This window comes from Phaenicophaeus curvirostris, chromosome W (assembly GCF_032191515.1).
Source record: "Phaenicophaeus curvirostris isolate KB17595 chromosome W, BPBGC_Pcur_1.0, whole genome shotgun sequence".
NCBI lineage: Eukaryota > Metazoa > Chordata > Aves > Cuculiformes > Cuculidae > Phaenicophaeus > Phaenicophaeus curvirostris.
This window is the reverse complement of record NC_091430.1, coordinates 681,417-701,491: the sequence shown is the minus strand read 5'-3', so window position 1 is coordinate 701,491 and position 20,075 is coordinate 681,417. Positions and strand designations below refer to the sequence as shown.

Below are 20,075 nucleotides of genomic sequence, written 5' to 3'. Positions count from 1 at the left end.
TGTCTTTCAGGTGTTTTTTCAGTAGCTCCCAGAATAATCTTCTCCATCATCTCACCAGGCACTGAAGTGAGAATGACAGACCTGGAGTTACTGGGGTCATCCCTGCTGCCCTTCTTGAGGAATGGGACAACATTTGCCACCTTCCAGTCAACTGGTACCTCTCCAGATTTCCAAGAGCATTGGAAAATCATTGAGAGAGGTCTTGCTATGACCTCAGCCAGCTCTTTAAGTACCCTGGGATGAACCCCATCAGGCCCCATCGACTTATAGGGACCCAGCTGGAGCAGCAAATCCTGCACAAGTTCGGGGTTGCTTGGGAGTTTAGCATTTGCATAGTCTTGGTCCTCCAGCCCAGGGCTCTGGGGGGCCCCGAGCCCATCATGTTGAAGACTGTGGTGAAGAAAGCATTAAATGTCTCTGCTTTGTCTAAATCCCTGTTTGTGAGGTGTCCATGCTCATCAAGTAATGGGCTGATGTTATTTCTGGCCTGCCTTTTCCTACGAACATATTTTAAAAGGCCCTTTTTACTGTCCTTCACAGTGCTGGCCAGCTTCAACTCCAATGGAGCTTTGGCCTCATGCATTTCTGCCCTACAGTGGCGAACAGCAGTCCTTCCATGTCACCCGTCCTTGTTTCCACCAGCCATACACCTTCCTTTTATGTCTCAGTTCCAGTAGGAGATCCCTGCTCAGCCAGGCCGGCCTTCTGCCTCGTTTGCGTGATGCCCGGCATTTTGGGATTTCCTGGTCCTGTGCTCTTAGGAGGTGGTACTTAAAAAGTGATCAGCATGGATGGACCCCAGCACCTTCAAAAGCTTTTTCCCAGGGGACCTTGCTAAGCAGATCCCTGAACAACCTGAAGCCTGCTTTCCTCATATCCAGAGTTGAGGTCTTGCTGTCAATTTTCCATTGGTGTTAAACTTGACTGCTTTGTGGTCGATGTGGCCAAGGCAGCCTCCAATCGCCACTTCACCCATGAGACCCTCTCTATTAGCTAGCAGCAAATCAAGGAAGGTATCTTTCCTCATCAGTTCCCTCAGCACCTGTGTCATGAAGTTATCATCCAGAGAGTTTAGGAACCTTCTGGACCTGTTTGTCCCAGCTGTGTGGGACTCCCAGTTGATATCGGGCAAATTAAAGTCCCCCATGAGGACAAGGGCAGATGACTTGGAGGCATCCCTTAGTTCCTTAAAGAATGACTCGTAGGTGTCATCATCCTGGTTGGATGGCCTAGAGCCGACCCCCACAATGACATCTGTTTTAATTGGCTTTCCCTTAATCCTCACCCAGAGGCTCTCAACTCTGCCATCGCCATTCTTGGAAGTTGGACCACTGTCATGTGGGCCTGTATAAAATCATGGCCTGAGTGTGTCTGGTTGCATTTTGTCTGCAGCTTCTGTGTGCTTTCAAGAGTCACCCTATTGTTCACATCTCACTCTTCACCCATATCCCTTCCAGTGGCAACTGGATTCAGGAATGCAGGGATCCAGGATCGGGACAAAAGGACAGATGAGGCCCATATTAGATCCTGGCCATCAAAGAAGAGAATTTGACCTTGTGATCCTTCAGTTTTATACTGACTTTGACGTATATGGGGTTGAATACTCTGTTGGTCAGTTTGGGGTCACCTGTCCTGTCTGCCCCTCCCTGCAGATGCAACCCATGATTGCCCCTTTGACTTATGGCATTTCACCAACCTGAGGATGACCTCCATCTCCATGGGAATATCACAGAATCACAGAATTACTAGGTTGGAAAAGACCCACAGGATCATCGAGTCCAACCATTCCTATCAAACACTAAGCCATGTCCCTCAGCACCTCATCCACCCGTCTTTTAAATACCTCCAGGGAAGGTGACTCAACCACCTCCCTGGGCAGCCCGTTCCAGTGCCAAATGACCCTTTCTGTGAAAAATTTTTTTCCCATGTCAAGCCTGAACCTCCCCTGGCAGAGCTTAAGGCCATTTCCTCTTGTCCTGTCCCCTGTCACTGGGGAGAAGAGGCCAGCTCCCTCCTCTCCACAACCTCCTTTCAGGTAGTTGTAGAGAGCAATAAGGTCTCCCCTCAGCGTCCTCTTCTCCAGGCTAAACAACCCCAGCTCTCTCAGCCACTCCTCATAAGATTTGTTCTCCAGCCGCTCCACCAGCTTCATCGCTCTTCTCTGGACTCATTCCAGAGCCTCAACATCCTTCTTGTGGTGAGGGGCCCAGAACTAAACACAGGATTCAAGGAGCGGTCTCACCAGTGCCGAGTACAGAGGGAGAAGAACCTCCCTGGACCTGCTGGCCGCACCGTTTCTGATCCAAGCCAAGATGCCATTGGCCTTCTTGGCCACCTGGGCACACTGCTGGCTCATGTTCAGTCGGCTGTCAACCAACACCCCCAGGTTCTTCTCCTCCGGGCATCTTTCTAGCCAGTCTTCTCCTAGTCTGCAGCACTGCATAGGGTTGTTGTGCCCCAAGTGCAGGACCCGGCATTTGGCCTTGTTAAACCTCATGCCATTGGTCTCAGCCCAACGGTCCAGCCTGTTCAGATCCCTTTGCAGAGCCTCCCGACCCTCCAGCAGATCGACACTTCCACCCAGCTTAGTGTCGTCCGCAAACTTGCTAAGGGTGCACTCAATGTCTTCATCCAGGTCATTGATAAAGACATTGAACGGGGCTGGACCCAGCACTGAGCCCTGGGGAACCCCACTTGTCACTGGCCTCCAGCTGGATTTCACACCATTTCCCACCACTCTCTGGGCCCGGCCAGCCAACCAGTTTTCCACCCAGGAGAGTGTGCGCCTGTCCAGGCCAGAGGCTGACAGTTTCCTAAGCACAATGCTGTGAGAAACTGTGTCGAAGGCTTTACCGAAGTCCAAGAAGATCACATTCACAGCCTTTCCCTCACCCAGTAGGTGGGTCACTTTATCATAGAAGGTGATCAGGTTAGTTTGGCAAGACCTGCCTTTTGTGAACCTGTGTTGACTGGGCCTGATCACCTGGTTCTCTTGCATGTGCTTCATGATCGCAGTCAAGATCACCTGTTCCATGACTTTCCCTGGCACTGAGGTCAGACTGACAGGCCTGGAGTTCCCTGGATCCTCCCTGCGACCCTTCTTGTAGATGGGCACAACATCAGCCTCCAGTCCAGTGGGACTTCCCCAGTCAGCCAGGGCTGCTGGAAGATGATGGAAAGGGGTTTGGCCAGCACATCCACCAGCTCCTTCAATACCCTTGGATGAATCCCATCCGGCCCCATAGACTTGTGGGTGTCTAGCTGGGCAAGCAAGTCTCTGACCACCTCCTCATGGATCATGAGAGCTTTGTTATGCTTTTTTTATAAAATTTAATTTAAAAAAAAAATAAATCATCTCTTTAAGTTACTGCAAAGCATGTTCACTCTACTTTGATGCACGGCATCATTGGATTGACCCTGCTACAATATTCATCTAGTGTTCTTATTCTGCATGTCAACAGCTCTGGAAAGCAACAATTGAATTGCAGTAGTAAAACAAATTTAAAATTAACCCTTCATTTGAAATTCAATGGGCCAATTCTTTCAAGTATGCAATGCCTATTTTCTGTTGTTTTTCTTTTCCAAATTCCTTTAAGTGGAAGAAATGTCTGAGTAACTTGTGAGAAATCATTGTAGAAATTTTATGAATGGAATGTACTAAAATTACCTTTGTGTGTAGTTCTGAATTATGTCGTGAACACAGCGGCTAATATGGCTGAAATGGTTTCATATCAAGCATGAGCAGATAAAGATATTATGCTCTGAAAAAACAAAAGCAAAAAGGAGGAAGCAGAAGTCTGCACTGGATTATCACCCGCTCTGTGCACCTCACACAACATGAACCACTCGGGGACTTCCCATCTCATCGGCTGAGACTAGGACAGACTTTAGTTTAAATCATATAGATTTTTTTCCCTCTATATTACAAATCTATTAGTCACTTCAATTAAATGTATACTTTCCATCTATACTGAGTCATTAGAAGTCTCATCTACCTTAGGGGTTCAGTGGGCTTCTACAGTACTACTCTTGGAACCAGTACAGCATGGTCAAGTAAATAAGCAACCATTTGAGTCCACTGCTCCCTTCACGTTGATTTCTGGAGATAATGAAGTGTCAGATCACCACCATTCTTCCAAACGAAGTGCTTTACAGTTTGAAGGTCCATATTTGGATCCAAAACCTGGTCCTCAATCTTCTTAGAAGAGCTAGTTGTCTGAGACTCATTATCCAAGTTTATGATTTTCTCATACACGTGTTCCATCACTTTTCTCACCTGCAGCATATCACTTGCTGCATATATATATATAAAAAATATGTCTAAGCAATGGCCTTTCTGCATACCAGTGCCCCGTTACTTTGGTGATAATTGTAGATTTTAATTGTTATCACTTCTAGAGACAGTCGCTGTCTGAAAACATGCAGTTAACTTTTGGAAAATGAAGTTAATTAGAGGAGGCTTAGCTGAAAAGTTAGGAAATCAGTTCTACTTTAGCTCAAACCAGAACATTCCACCCCTTATTCCATACAATTTACATCGTGCTCAGGTCACTACAACTTGTATCTTCAAAAAGATATACATATACACATATAGATTATTAACCCGTGATTTATCTACAGAAAAGGTCATTAAGTTCATGACTGTTGGTCTCCATCCATTACAACAGTCTTTCAGGGCAAGAGGAACTGTATGAGGATTCAGCGTGGTTCATGCCCACAGGCTGCAGGTCAAAGATGTCAGCTTCAAGGAGGTTACTGGACGCCACATGATGAAGGTGGCTCATTATCCTGAAAAACACTTAGTGAACACTGTTAGTGTTATGTAGCAACTATCATTATACAGCTTAAGATTGATCATTCTCACCCAGAGCCAGATTTCCTTGAGCTACACATTGAACTTCACCATCCTTCAGCATTACCCACCAAGCAGGCCCTTGAGTGAAAGCAACCCCTCAAATGGGTTTACCTTTGCCCGAAGCAGGAGAAACCCAAAGAGTTTTCTCCAACAAATCCCTTTCATGTACCACAGGGACTTTATCCCCTTCCACCGTATGTTGAAGGTCTGATTGAGCAGGACTAGCCGGACTGGTAGATCCTCTGGTGTTCACCAACGAGGTGGCTTCTGTCAAAATGCTTATCCCAGTTTTTAAATGTGCCACCCCTCAGTGTTTTCAGAGTAGTTTGTAACAGTCCATTGTGTCGCTCAGTTTTCCTTGAGGCTGATGCACGATAGGGAATATGAAATGTCCATTCGATACCATGCTCTTTGGCCCAGATGTCTATGAGACTGTTTTTGAAATGAGTACCTTTATCTGACTCATTTCTTTCTGGAGTGCCATGACTCCACAAAAGTTGCTTCTCAAGGCACAGGACTGTGTTTTGGGCTGTGGCATGGGGCACAGGATATATTTCCATCCACCTTGTGGCTGTTTCCACCATTGTAAGTACACAGCGCTTACCCTGGTGGATTTAAGGGAGTGTGATGGAGTCAATTGGCCAGGCCTCCCCATATTTATATTTCAGTCATCATCCCCCATGCCACAGAGGTTTTAACGGCTTGGCTTGTTTTATTGCAGTGCATGTTTCACAGTCATGGACACAATAGCGTCCATGGTTAAATCACCTCTCGGTCGCTCCCCTCCCTTGATGATCTGAAGTGTCATGGGCCTACTGGGCTAGAAATAGTTCACCTTCATGTTGCCAGTCTAGATCTGTTTGGGGCACTTTAGCAGCCTTGTCTACTTGCTGGTTGTTTTGATGGTCCTCAGTGGCTCAGCTCTTGGGTACATGAGCATCTACGTGACGTACCTCTATGACTAGTTTCTCTAGCTGGGTAGCAATATCTCACTACAATGTGGCAGCCCAAAAGGCTTTACCTCTGCACTACTAGTTCTTCCATTTCCACTGCTTTAATCACCCCAATGAAGCATTTGCTACCATCCGTGAGTCAGTATAGAGTACTGACTGCTTTTCTTGTCTAAGGCTAGTCAGATAGCTTTTACTTCTGCAAACTGGCTCAATTCACCTTTTCCTTCAGACAGAAAATCGAATTCTGCTTTAGAAAATTGATTCTGCTTTAATTCAAACCAGAGCAGGAAGATACTCCTGTGGGATACACTGAAAAGCATCCAAGTTATGATAGTTCTTTAAGTCTGAACTGATGGCTTCCTCTCATCTCTGCAGGAGGAGAATAAGCTAAAGCCTTTTCCACTTTTTTAATAGTTCTGCTCTTCTCCTCATCAAATATTTTTTCCTTTGTTCAGGCAAACCACATTGCTTCTCCTAGTCTCTACTCCACCTCTTCCCCCTTCCCCATGGCTTCTGTTCTTCTGTATTATCTATATGAATTTCTGATATCCAGCCTCTAGTACCAGGTGCCTTCACTATTTGATCTTCTGGGGCACAGGCACAGCCAGCCTTAGAAGTGACAAGATCTGAAACCATAACATGCTCAGTCTCCCTAGGAGAAAAAAAAATGAGAAAAATATCGGGGTGATGCTGGCATACTCACTATGAACACAGGCAGAGCCTACAACACCACCTGCACCACTTCTGCACAGCCAGATATTGTAGCCCACTCTGAGGATAACCTAAACTCAGATTTTGTCATAACATATTTCATGTTAAGTGAGCAAAAACACCATGACAAGTAGTTCATACTAGGACAGCTGCAGATAAAAGCAGCAATCTGTCTTTGTTCCAAGGACAGTGTGAAGCAAAAGTAAGGACAATCAGGATGCAAAGGAAAGATTTAGATCAGAGGCAAAGACATTATCACAGTTTTTGTCTATTGCAGAAAATTTGAAGATCTGTTACTAGAAAAAAGACATTTCTCAAGAAAAATGTGTAGTGATTTTTTTAATCAATTAAATAGCACCATAAAGGATTCTTCTAGATCCCCTGACAGTGCTTTGTTCACTCATGATATAGTAACTGTCAGTGAGTATATATGGAGCACTGACTTGCTTGCTTGAAGAGCAAGCATGGAAGTCTACTTATGATATGTGTGTGAGCAGGCTTCTGCTGCCAGATCACAACTTCAGTTTTAGTTTTAGACATCTTGCTTCTTGACTTCATTCCTATATACTCTAGAAGTGGTTCAGTGCTATGGGAAGAGGTGCTGAATTTTGCAAGTGAATCCCATTTTCTCCAGTTCCTTGGTGCTGCAGGTTGGAAAGTCTGCATCAGTTCTTAAATTAATTATTTCTTTAATCTTGTGTTTCAATGAATGCAATAAGAAAATACAACTAGTCGTGAGCCTATACATCTACTTTGTGATAACATTTGATATATTTTATTCTCCCTGAGCCTGGAGACCTTTGTGTTGCTAAAATTGTAATGGCTTCCTGAAATTCTCTGAGCAGAAGCAGAAGAGCATTGCAGGTGGTTAGAGTGCAGTTGGAGCATGGATGAGATAGATAGATTATCATCTTTAGATTTATATTTTCTAAACTCTTAGTGAAGTATCATTGTGCACCATTGTGTGATGTTAAAGGCCAGTTCTTCATTTGGGAGAAAACCTGAGTTAACTCACTGAACAAGGAGATTTTCATCACTCTTATATTCCCACCTGCTGAATGTAGAATCTTCTTCCATTTGCTTTGTTTGGTTGATCTTACTTTAAGCATGAACCAAAGTCTGTGCAGTTTTGTGGACAAAAGAACTCTGTTGTGAACTGGATACCATTGAATTAATGCATTTTCCTTATTCTAGAAGCTCTGAAGCCTGTATTCCATTACACAAATTCTCTCAGGCAATTAAAGGTACAAAGTCATCGTCAGCCTTTGTAATGCTTCTGATGAAGTAAAAGTCATTATAAAATAATGGGATTTAAAAGTTCTAGTCTGACTGGACTCTTACATTGCGCCCACCATCTCATATTTCTCATATTACTAAATTTAGGAGTGAGACCTTAAAAGTGCTGTGTTGTGGGGACTCATGCAGAAAGACCAAATCCCTGATTTCTAATAGTAGAATAATAGGAGCACCAAGCCTCTGCCTTCCCCTAGCCTCCTTCTCCCATTTACTCATTGTTAGTGTCATGTACTCATTTCTAGGGGGAAAAAAAGCAATGCAAAAATAGACAATCTGATATGACAAGCAGTGCTAGCTGAACAAGTTCACCAGAATGAAGTGTGAAGTGTCCCGACTGTTTCTTCTTCCAGGGAGGAGTGTGTTCCCAAGGCACGTCCAGTGTTTATCCTTGCGAAACTGCTCTGAACTACTCAGAGATACAGCCAGCTTCCTCTGATTTGCACCCATTTAATGTCTTCACTGATAAGGGATAACTTGCAAGGAAGTGAAACAGGGAAAGCCTAACTATTGTATGCCTTTGCTCTAGACTATGTGTGGTACTGAGCTTTACTGTGTGGTTAACAGACAACATGTAATTATTTCAGGCTCGTCGTTCCCAATAAGGGTTATTCATCGTTAGATCAGAGTCCAGATGAAAAGCCGTTGGTAGCCCTGGATACGGACAGGTATGCAAAGTGTTAATAAGATGATATATATATTACAATGCAAGCAAGTTTTCATGCCAGAGTGCAGCACTAAAGCTAATTCCTGCTGAAACTGCTCTTGCAGGCCACTCGCATTCCTCCCTTCTGTGCCCTTCAGGATATGCCATAACAAGTGTGTGTAGAAACAAGTAGGAAGAGACATGAGTAAAAGGGTACTTTGATGGAAATATCTGCGGGGCACAGATGAAAGTTACTCCCCAGGCTCCTGTGATGTAACTGCTCTGTGCCTAAAGTACAGCTTCACAGCATGAGAAAGATAGGGCTAACCAGGGAATAAAGATGTCTCTAACTGTTGTTTCCTTCTTTACTGTATCTTGTCCTTCCCTGCAGTGATGACGACTTTGATATATCCAGATATTCTTCCTCGGGATACTCATCAGCTGAGGTGAGTTATACTCTTTCCTGATATCTGTGCCATGAATGCTAACTGTAGAGCAGCCGGAAATTACTTAGAGTGTCCTTGTGCTGCCAGAAACATCTACACAAGAAATTTACCAGTGGTGTAGCCTCTGTGAGCCATGGCAGAAACTGTGTCATGTTTCTTTCTTCTCCGATGATTCAGTTGGCTCCATTCCCACACTTCCATGGCACAGACACAGATCTGCCCATCAGCTGTTTTCACAGATACCTTTGGCTTCACTCAAGCTTTTCCCAGTTCTTCTCAGTCCTGCAGTGTTGGCCCATGTGGTGCAAAAGCATCAACTTGTCTGTCATAGCAGCTCAGCAACCATCTACTTGCCAAGGACACAAATAAAGGTTCTGAGTGCGTGCTGTGATTTCCGGTTCTTGTGGGGGTCAGGGTCACCCAGTGCATGATTACTTTGAGCATCAGAAATTCTAGGGAGGACTTGCAGATATGAACACTTTCCCTTTCAATGAGAAAAGGCAGGGAAGCTCAGGCTTGTTAACCCCCTCATCATTTCTGAATATATTTCCAAGCTCTATTGTGAATTATTTGTTTAGACTCTGACTACTGCTTCTGCAGGATCTGATTTTACATCCAGCGTGCTGAGCAGCCATTCTGCACACAAGCCACTGGGAACTCTTCTCCCTTGTACCCCTTCCTTGGGCAAAATACCTCTGAAACACAGAGAAATGGCCAAGAGCAGGGACCAGAACAAATTATCTGGGCCATCTTTGGGCCCTGATGAAATGCTATTCACCCAGATCTGTCGAGACAGCACTTGAATTCAAGATTACAAAAAGCCAAGAGGCTTTACCACCTTTCAGCTGCTATAATGTCCCAGATTGAGAGGAGGGACCGCTCAGCTGCCAGTCTGTTTATTATTATTATTATGACATTACTTTAAATGAGGAGTTGTCTTCATGGATAGATTATTCCAGAATAAAAAAATGTATTGACTTGCTACTCTGGAATATCTCACTCTAGATGTTCCTATTCTGGAAGAAGTTAGAGCAACAGAAGGCAGCCCTCACTTGTGGTCAAAAACTGGGACTCTTTCATTGATGGGACAGCTGCTAATGATAAGGAAATATATTCCTTCTTCTTCCAACCATCAGAAAGAAGTAGTCTCAAGTGTTTGATTGTTTGTCTCTTTGTCTGTAGCAGATCAACCAAGACTTGAACATCCAGCTGCTAAAGGATGGGTACCGGTTAGATGAGATCCCAGATGATGAGGACCTCGACCTAATCCCCCCTAAATCGGTCAACTCTACCTGCATGTGTTGCCAAGCCACCTCCTCTACCACCTGCCACATTCAGTAGTGAGGCCATCAGGCTGTGATTAGTGCTATCCCCTATAACTGTAAAACTTAACAGCCGTTGCTTCCTCCTATGGTAGGACGTGCACCTCCTTGTGTTCATGGAGCCAGGAGAAACCAAAAAATTCATTTTATGATTGGTTAACAAGTTATTTTAAGCTACGGTTAAACAAAAGAGAAGTTGCCCAAAGTGCCAGGCAGTGCCTGGCGGAACTGACTGGTCTGGAGAGCAAGTGCAGGAGGGTCCAGAGATACCTCTTTGGTTTGTGTAGGCACTGGAGATGTTTTGTAAGGTGTCTGTTCAAGAACGGGAAGAGTCAGATGGAGCTGCACTTACTCATGCCCACCAAAACTAATCCATCTACAAGATCAGGGGTGAATCTGAGGTGTCAGGGGGTTTTACCTGTGGGAGGAGGTCAGTTAATTCATTCACTAAACCTGATTCATTATACCATAATCAGGGCACAGGAATGGGAATGGAGCAGAGCATCCTTTTTTATGGCAAGGCTAGTCAGGACTAGCATGACACAATTCATTCACTTGCAAAGAGGACAAAAAGATGGCATTTCACTGAGTCAGTACTAACTAGAGCTGTTGTGTCACATATCCAATGTAATCTATCCCTAGATCCACATTAATTTATCACCAAATGCATCAGATTCAATCTGCAATCCATCCATGCTCTTCAGAGATTTAGTCCTTGCCCAAGAATACCATACTTCTGAGTTTAATCCAGTCGTGTATACTGAATTCAGCCTATACTTCATTCCTGTGAGACTCATCTGCTTCCAAAAGCCTTAAAGTTTGTTCAACCAAGAAAAAACAAGTCCTGCACAAGACAGGACTAGAACTGTGCAGTCTGAAGGTCAGTGCCAGAAAAGCTAGATGAAGAAAGCACATTTTTACACAATTTGGCTGTTGATATTCTCTTAACACCACATCTCTTGGTGCCTGTGGGAGAGATTTTTTAATGCTGAAGGCATCTCTGGTGGTGTCAGACTTTAGGGGGAGGTTCAGCAACAGCAGGATTATGAACAGCTTCAGCTGAAAAAAACAAACCCCACAAGAGGAATCTACTTACTGTTTATCCCATCTTTGCCCACTTGTGGACCAGGCTTGGTCTGTGTTAGAGATGTCCCATGTAAGGAGCAATTGTGTTTATTTGGTGCTGAAATAGTTGGGAAACCTGATGTTACGTTAAGTAGCTGGACTGAATTGCCAGTTCACCAGCAGATTGTTTTGAATACAAAATTATTTATGAAATTAGGAAACATGTCTTCTCCCTGGCCAGTCTTACACTGCTGGCTTCAGCATACATAGGACTCAGGTAATGGATCACAGAATCACAGAATCACTAGGATGGAAAAAACCCAAAGGATCATCGAGTCAAACCATTCCTATCAACCATTAAACCATGCCCCTCAGCACCTCATCCACCCATCCTTTAAACACCTCCAGGGATGGTGACACAACCACCTCCCTGGGCAGCCTGTTCCAGTGCCCAATGACACCTTCTGTGAAAATTTTTTTTCTGATGTCCAGCCTGAACCTCCCCTGGCAGAGCTTGAGGCCATTCCCTCTTGTCCTGTCACTTGTCGCTTGGGAGAAGAGGCCAGCACCCTCCTCTACACAACCTCATTTCAGGTAGTTGTAGAGAGCAATAAGGTCTCCCCTCAACCTCCTCTTCACCAGGCTAAACACCCCCAGCTCTCTCAGCCGCTCCTCATAAGGCCTGTTCTCCAGCCCCCTCACCAGATTTGTTGCTCCTCTCTGGACTTGCTCCAGAGCCTCAACATCCTTCTTGTGGTGAGGGGCCCAGAAATGAACACAGGATTCGAGGAGCGGTCTCACCAGTGCCGAGTCCAGAGGGAGAATAACCTCCCTGGACCTGCTGGTCACGCCGTTTCTGATACAAGCCAGGATGCCATTGGTCTTCTTGGCCACCTGGGCACACTGCTGGCTCATGGACTGGCATTTTTCACAGAGATGAAATCTTTTGCCACAGGCACGACTCTGTGTTTTCCTGCTCTGCTAGAAGGAAAGACTATCTGCCTTGCATCAGCGCTTGCTTTACAGCCTGAGGAAAGTAGAAAGTGAAAGCAATTCTAAGCTTCCCATCAGAATTCTTGAGTCACAAGGTGGAGCCTGAGCTCCACCCCAAAGGGCAAATCCCCAGTCTGAAATTTTCATGTAGTGAGCCGAGTGTTTAAGAAGTCCTCTTTGTGATTAGGAAGACACTTATTTAACATCATGGGGTTTCACTCTGTACAGTGCAAGACATGGTGTCATCCACAGCATGAGCAAAAGAGCAGGCACACAGGGCTCCTGGGCTTTATTATTCACTAGATGTCTGTGGGCATCCATTAACAGCTGTGTTTGCCCCCCCTCCCTAAAACAGGGCACTGCTGCCCTGGCTCCAGGCCACAAAAAGAAGACTGAGCAGTGCTGTTTACTGAGCATCCCTGTCTCCTCATTCAGAAGTGCTGGTTAAATTGCCAACTCTTCTAGGAAAAGAGTGTTTCTCAATTGAATTCCTCTCCTCATTGCCTGGTAATGCTAAGAGGGAATATTTCCAAAATGTTTCTAAAAAAGCACAAAGCATTAGGTCCCCAAGTCTTCGCCTCTTCCTTCATGTGCCTGCTTTCTTCTCCACTGCTAGCTCAGGTGTGAGGTTAGCAACTTGTCTGGAGGTGGGGGAAGAGTTCTAACAACACTGTATAAAGAAAAAAAGATAAAAGGGAAAAGGCATTCCTTAAGGAGTCTTTTTTTAAAAATGGAGGATGTAGTCAAAAACCTAACAGAAACCCCATGGTCAAACCAAATCCTATAGGACATGGACAAGTCTCTTAAAATGTTCACTTTTCTAAAGCAGGACATTGCAGTTCAGCATTGGTACCATGCAACATCTTCATCACTTTTATCCTCCTGGGTAAGTCTCTGTGTCTTCCAGCTGGGCTGCACATTCTCAGCCTTTCCCACAGCCCTTGCTCAGAGCATTTTGGTGTGCCTGCTAGAGCAACAAAGTATCTGTTTACATGCTCAGCCTTGGGAGACTACAGGTCCCATAGGTCTCTGTCATGCTGCTATCCCCGTTCAAAGACAAAATGAAGCTTATTGAGACTGTATCTCCCAGAGCTAATGCCTCCCTTCTGAAGGACAGACCTTCGCTGATAACCACTGCCCCATGGCATCACGACCAAGTCCTTTTATTGCGACCCTCTATCACCCCTTTTACTTATGGCATTCCACCAAGTTGAATATAGCCTTTGTTTCCATAGGAATATATCCAAGCAATGGCCTTTCTGCATACCAGTGCCCCATTACTTTGGTAATAATTGTAGATTTTAATTGTTATCACTTCTAGAGACAGACACTGCCTGAATACATTCAGTTAACTTTCAGAAAATGAAGTTGCTTAGATGAGGCTAAGCTGAAAAGTTAGAAAATCAATTCTGCTTTAGCTCAAACCAGAACATAGCTGCACCCAGTGCTTCTTCCATATACAGACAGAAGCACAAGCCAAGTGTTTTTCACTGCACACAGAAGGATTTGGTTGTGCAAAGATCTGTTTTGGCATGAGAGTATAGGACTATAAAATGGCAATTTTTTGGCTTCTCCTCTCTATGCTTTGTGTTCATTTATTTTATTAGTGGAATTAATTAGAAAGGGTGGGGAAAAGTAGTTACCTGTGTAGGGTCATTATCAGGAAGGCTGAACGGATTAAGGCAATGCACATGTGGCTATCATAGAAAACTGAACACAAACCCTTCTGAACCACAGTCCCTTAAGAGGTTATGACCATGGGGCATGCTTGTTGGCTTGTAACTGAATATGATGGATGGCCTGGCAGTATGTATTAACCACAGATTGGACTGGCTCTCCCTATCTGGTTTCATGTTCAGACCCAGAAAGTTTTCCTTGTGCCCTTGTTGGAGGTTATGCCGTGGTGACCTCCCAGGAAGACGTATAGATACATGGCCATTCTGGCATTGCTCTCCTTTTGCAAAAACAAAAAACACAGACCCTGACTCTTTGTTGCAGCATTATAAAACACTAATATCTGCAGAGCTGCTGGGCACTCTCCTAACTGCAGATTGTGTGCAATAAAGCAAATTGTTCCTTGTTCCAGTCTTTGCACCAAACCAGATGATCTTCTCAGGCTCTATTTTCAGTCCAAAGTCATACAGAATACCAAAGGAATGAGCGCCATGGAGTATGAAAGGCTGCACTGCTGTCCATCTAAATTACCATGCAAATAGTATAGTTTCCTTATATTGATGCTGGTGCCTCCACAAAGGAATTTGCATTTGTGGACTCCTAAGGCCAGACTGGCTTTTTGTTAGGATTTTATATAATTTTGGTCAGCAAATTACCTGAGTTTAAGAAAATCCTTTCATTTTATCAGATTTTAATTTTGCCCTTTAATGCGAGCTGTCTTTGGACTCCAGAGTCTCAGCACTCAACTCTATCTCTACAATCAGTCTGCAAACTCCCTATTTCCAGATGTCTGTGAGGGGAATATTCTCCTAGTGTTGAGGAAGGTCTCTAGATAGGATGATCTAGTCTGCTTTTCTGGTGGTTGTATAACCTTTGGCTGAAAGAAGGAGTGTAAGTGTCCAAGTAAGCATCTCAAAGGCTCATTTGATGTTTTATCAGACATATCTTGAAGCCAATCCTTAGAGAGCCACTGGATCATATCTGACACTGCTGCATGTCTATTCCCAAAGTGTATGCTTGGTCATTGGGTCTGCTATTCTGTTCTAGCTGTCTTGCCTGCATATTCTTGGCAATTGCAAAAGCAGGTGGCCAAACCTGCTACACAGACTTCGAAAGGGACTTCAGGATGCTGTGCTCCCCCGTGGACAGGATGGAATCAGCTGCTTCTGATTTGGCTCTCTGGCTCCTTTCTCAAAAGGAGGCACTCACTCTGCTCAGCTGTGTGCTGAGCAGATTGGTCTGAAATCCTTTCCTCTCCATGCAGAGTCTGTCCTTGGGCTGGCCTGCAAGCTGTACAATGGCATGAAAAGTATAGCACTCTATATGTGACTCAACAGAAACATGAAGATGCTTTATGAAGAAAGGAAGGACTCAGCTGAGCACCAGATGGAACAACAAGAAAAGGAAAACAAGCAGTAACTAGAAAGGTTGCCTAGTGCTGTCTTGGCCTAGGGCAGATCCCAGTTGACAAAGTTAATCTATCTCAGTACAGTGCTCAGTACAGTGCTCAGTACAGCAGGGAGAAAAGCTTGCTTATATTTTAGATGCACAAATCAGAAACACTGTGTCCCCAAGCACAGGGGACACAATAACCCTATGCAGTGCTACAGACTAGGAGAGGTCTGTCTAGGAAGCTGCCTGGAGGAGAAGGACCTGGGGGTGTTGGTTTACAGCTGTCCGAACATGAGCCAGCTGTGTGCCCAGGTGGCCAAGAAGGCCAATGGCATCCTGGCTTGGATCAGAAACGGTGTGACCAGCAGGTCCAGGGAGGTTTTTCTCCCTCTGGACTCGGCACTGGGGAGACCGCTCCTCGAATCCTGTGTTCAGTTCTGGGCCCCTCACCACAAGAAGGATGTTGAGGCTCTGGAGCGAGTCCAGAGAAGAACAACGAAGCTGGTGAGGGGGCTGGAGAACAGGTCTTACGAGGAGCGGCTGAGAGAGCTGGGGTTGTTTAGCCTGGAGAAGAGGAGGCTGAGGGGTGACCTCATTGCTCTCTACAATTACCTGAAAGGAGGTTGTGGAGAGGAGGGTGCTGGCCTCTTCTCCCAAGTGACAGGGGACAGGACAAGAGGGAATGGCCTCAAGCTCCGCCAGGGGAGGTTTAGGCTGGACATTAGGAAAAAATTTTTCACAGAAAGTGTCATTGGGCACTGGAACAGGCTGCCCAGGGAGGGGGTTGATTCACCTTCCCTGGAGGTGTTTAAGGCATGGGTGGACGAGGTGCTGAGGGACATGGCTTAGTGTTTGATAGGAATGGTTGGACTCGATGATCTGGTGGGTCTCTTCCAACCTGGTTATTCTATGATTCTATGATTCTATGATTCTAAGCTGGCACCACAACCAAACACTAGTGTGGAGAGTGTTGGACTGTTAGAGCACAGAAATGAGATCTGGACACTCTTACTTGGAATGAAGCAGGGTTTGTCACCTGTCTGCTGCTTGGCTCAGCAAGCACAGGCTGCATGTGCCACTTAAAATATACCCTGGCTTTGGCCTCTACCACCCTTCAGAACTGATTTTTCACATCACCCTCCTATTTCTATTTCTCATGTCTCAAAAGAAATATCTGCATAGATGGGCAGTGCCACAGGGCAAGATGGGCTAGGTTGAGCCTAAGGGGAAAGCATGGGAAGGTGTTCATTTTAAGATGCTTTTCACCTCTAGTAGAACATGGCATCCTTGTCACTTCCTGGCTTTCCTGTGTGAGAGATTGCTCCAAACCTTGAACCACATCTTATCAGACAAACCCACCTCTGTTACAGAACCACACAAGCCCTGAAGCAGAAGGGCCAGCAACTTAGCATTGAGGAAGAGGTTGTGACTTAGGATTTCCTATAGAAGATTAATGCCAGACTAACCAGGTGCAGGTTTCTCACAGAGGCTGGCATCCATATTTTAAGTCCCTGTATTGTGTAGCTGAGCTGCTGCATCGCTTCCAAGAAAATTACAGCTACATCCCCTCCTTTGGCCCCCTTGACTTTGGTGGCAATCCCAGGATCACACAGCTAAATGCTGCCTGGCCAAGCACTCCTGATAGCTTGCTGAAAAGGCAAAGGCCAAGGACTAATTGTGATTACATGGAGCAGAGCATTGTGGCCCACACAACCATGCAGCAAGACACGTCACAGAGCACCATGGACACCAGCAGGACAGGTTGCAGTTTTCCCTGGTGCCTGTGGAGAGCAGCTCTTTCCATTGCTTCCCAGGCCCAGTTGCTAGCAGAAACTGTTGGTGGCTCCAAGTCTTTCTCTTTCTGTAAAAAGCTGCTCCAGCAAAAGATGGATTTGCTCCTGGAAGGAGTCCATCTCACTGGTTGTGCCTGGTCTGTGAAGCCATTCCATATTAACAAATGGTGATACAGGTGGTAGGATTGCATCAAGGAGTGGAAGCTACAAAAAAAGCCTCATTAAAATGTGACTGTCTCAGATGTATCATTGGAAACCAGCACAGTAGGCATTAGGAAAAGAAAAGGCCACCAAAAGGCTATGGTGAGATAAGGCGCATTATCTGTCAAGATATTTGCCCTCTCGTAGCAGCATTTGTCCTCTAGTTGCCCGTCCAGCTGCCCCAGATGAGCTCACCAGGAAGAACCGATCTCCACCTGGGCTGCCTTCTCCCTTCTGCACTGGTCCCAGAAGAGCTGCAACTCCATTTATTACCCACCTTCCTCAAGCCCACATGATTTGGGAGACATGAAGTTTGTTGGGAGATGTAATACTGACCCATGGAGAGGACTAGAAAACTTGGACGAGCTTTCTTCACAGCAGCCCTTCTATTTTTTATCAACTTCATCTTCATCCCCAGCTCATTGATTTCTCTGCTCAATTTTTTGCATGGAAAAGCTGGATAGGAGCTGTGTTTGGCTTGTAGCTGCCTCTGTCCTGAGACGAACTCAAGGCAAACATCAGACCAGCAGGACATCTAGCACTGTGATGGTTGGTAAAACAGAGAGCAGGCTGGGATTTCTCTTCATCCACCTGAAGGCAGTGGGGCTAAGGGGTAGCCAGGTTAGTATAAAACCTTGGTGTGATCCAGCAAGTCAAGTCATCTGCCTTCATCCTTACTGCTGTGGGAGGTCAGGGACCCAAGCATCAGGTCTCGGGTCTGCCAGCCCATGTGCAAATAGACTGGAGACCCGCAACAGAGGCACAGGTGGGAAGCCTGTTGGCTGTGCCCTTGCCATGCTGGGGCAGGGAGCTGTGAGACACGCTGGTAGGGCTGTAGTTGTACATGAAGAAAGACTCTTGCAAAGGATGAAATCTTTGCAGGGGAGAAAATTCAGAAAGTTTTTTTTCGCCTCCTTTATGCACATTTTTAACCATTTTTACTCCTTCTACAGGGTTTACTGAACCTTCAGTTTAATAAAGAAGGAAATGAGCCACCAGTAAACAGCTTTCTGAAGGGTTCTGAAAGCAGGTGCCATTTGCATGCAGAACTGATCTGTGCCTAACATGCGACTTCCAGACCTCATTGTACATCCTGTAGTTCAGTCATCATGTGCGTTGTGGGGACTGGGATGGGAGAGTCAGCGTTGATCATCAAGTCAAACACCAACAGCTTCCCAAAATGAAGAAGAATCAGACCAGGAAGGGGGGGAAAGCAGCAGCAATGAAAGAAGGATAGCTAGTTGCTACAGGTAAACTTCGGTCTCTGTGTCCAGTGGCTAGTTCTAGAATCTCAAGCCTTGTTATATTGCACACATCCTCCTTCCACTCTTTTCTCAAAGCAGCTATCATGTCCTCTACACCCTTGCACTAGTGATGAGCATCAAAGACAGTTGCACCAAAGTGACTCTCAGCTCAGTTCTGCATCCCTTTCTCCCACCCAAACCCAAGGCATTCTGAACAGCTGCTGGCCATCACAGGGCTTAATTTTTAGTAGCTCCACTTGGGTTTCTTTCCTTGTGTACCATAACTTTCTCCCCCCACACTCTATCAGGGCAGTACAGGAGGCTCCAACCATGTCCCAAGAAGCTTCTTTGTCCCCCTGGCAGCACCTTGCAGACATGCACCTTACTGGATCAATGCTGGTGAGATCTGGTGGTGATGATTTTGCGTAGGTGGCAGTTGGAGATCCACCAGGAGAAGCTGGCAGGAAGTGGCTACTGTCCCTTTTCTTTTTTGAGGGAGAGGGGGATTTTTTTGGCATCATGATTACTGTCCACTTTCCAGTGGACAATTTCTGGACTGTATTAATCACAGGTTAATTGGCTGTCGAGGCAGGTATGGAACTTAACACCAACCTTAAAAGCAAACATTGTGTCTGGTTCCAGAGCCTGGATACGAGCTGGGTTTCTACTATGCTGGCAAAGTGCTTTCAGTAGGCTCCAGATAGCTATTTCTGGCAGACAGGGAAACTGCACTCCTCAAAGTCCATATCAAATCTGCACTTCCATTTCATGTCCTCAGCTTGGAAAAAACTCAACCCAAGCAAATACTTTCCAGGTCTCCTTTTCCTTTGTAGTTAGTGCCTGGTGCCCCCAGGGAGGGGATGGCAGGAGGCATTTGGGGATCACCAAAAGTGAAATCCTTTTTGGATGTATTTAATGGAAATACCTTTCAGGAGGAGAGACTTCCTGACCTTTGCATTAACCTCAGAGCATAAATTTCCAGCTGTCCTTGCATATAGTGAAGCATAGCTGAACTAGCCAAATGCAAAGTAGAGCTAAATGTAGGGTTTGACCTGAAGAACCTTTTAATTAGGAAGATAAATTTATTGTAGCTTGGTCTTAGTCCATGTTAGTAACCTGCTAATCATTTGACATACAGAGTGTATTAACACTGCACTTAACTTGCCCATTGGTTCTGTTATCTGAGTTTGGGAGTTTTTTACTCCTGAAGCATCAATCTGCGTCTTGTATGATGGGGTTTCTTTCTTTCTTTCTTTCTTTCTTTCTTTCTTTCTTTCTTTCTTTCTTTCTTTCTTTCTTTCTTTCTTTCTTTCTTTCTTTCTTTCTTTCTTTCTTTCTTTCTTTCTTTCTTTCTTTCTTTCTTTCTTTCTTTCTTTCTTTCTTTCTTTCTTTCTTTCTTTCTTTCTTTCTTTCTTTCTTTCTTTCTTTCTTTCTTTCTTTCTTTCTTTCTTTCTTTCTTTCTTTCTTTCTGTTCAGAAAATGTACTA

At 45.1% G+C, this 20,075-nt stretch overlaps 1 protein-coding gene across 3 annotated transcripts in view; it reads left to right on the top strand.

The window, feature by feature from the left end:
- LOC138732948 (protein FAM219A-like) overlaps positions 1-19,849 on the top strand; it is a 78,760-nt gene extending 58,911 nt beyond the window's left edge. The window contains exons 4-6 of one of the 3 annotated variants that reach the window (XM_069879764.1): positions 8,400-8,480; positions 8,850-8,904; positions 18,298-19,849. In XM_069879764.1, the coding sequence (XP_069735865.1) occupies positions 8,400-8,480; positions 8,850-8,904; positions 18,298-18,408 (247 nt within the window). In that variant the 3' untranslated portion in view covers positions 18,409-19,849. Of the gene's footprint in view, positions 1-8,399; positions 8,481-8,849; positions 8,905-10,086; positions 10,590-18,297 lie in introns of those variants that run through there. The other 2 variants (XM_069879763.1, XM_069879762.1) reach the window with 2 other exon arrangements.
- The last annotated feature ends 226 nt before the right edge of the window (positions 19,850-20,075 follow it).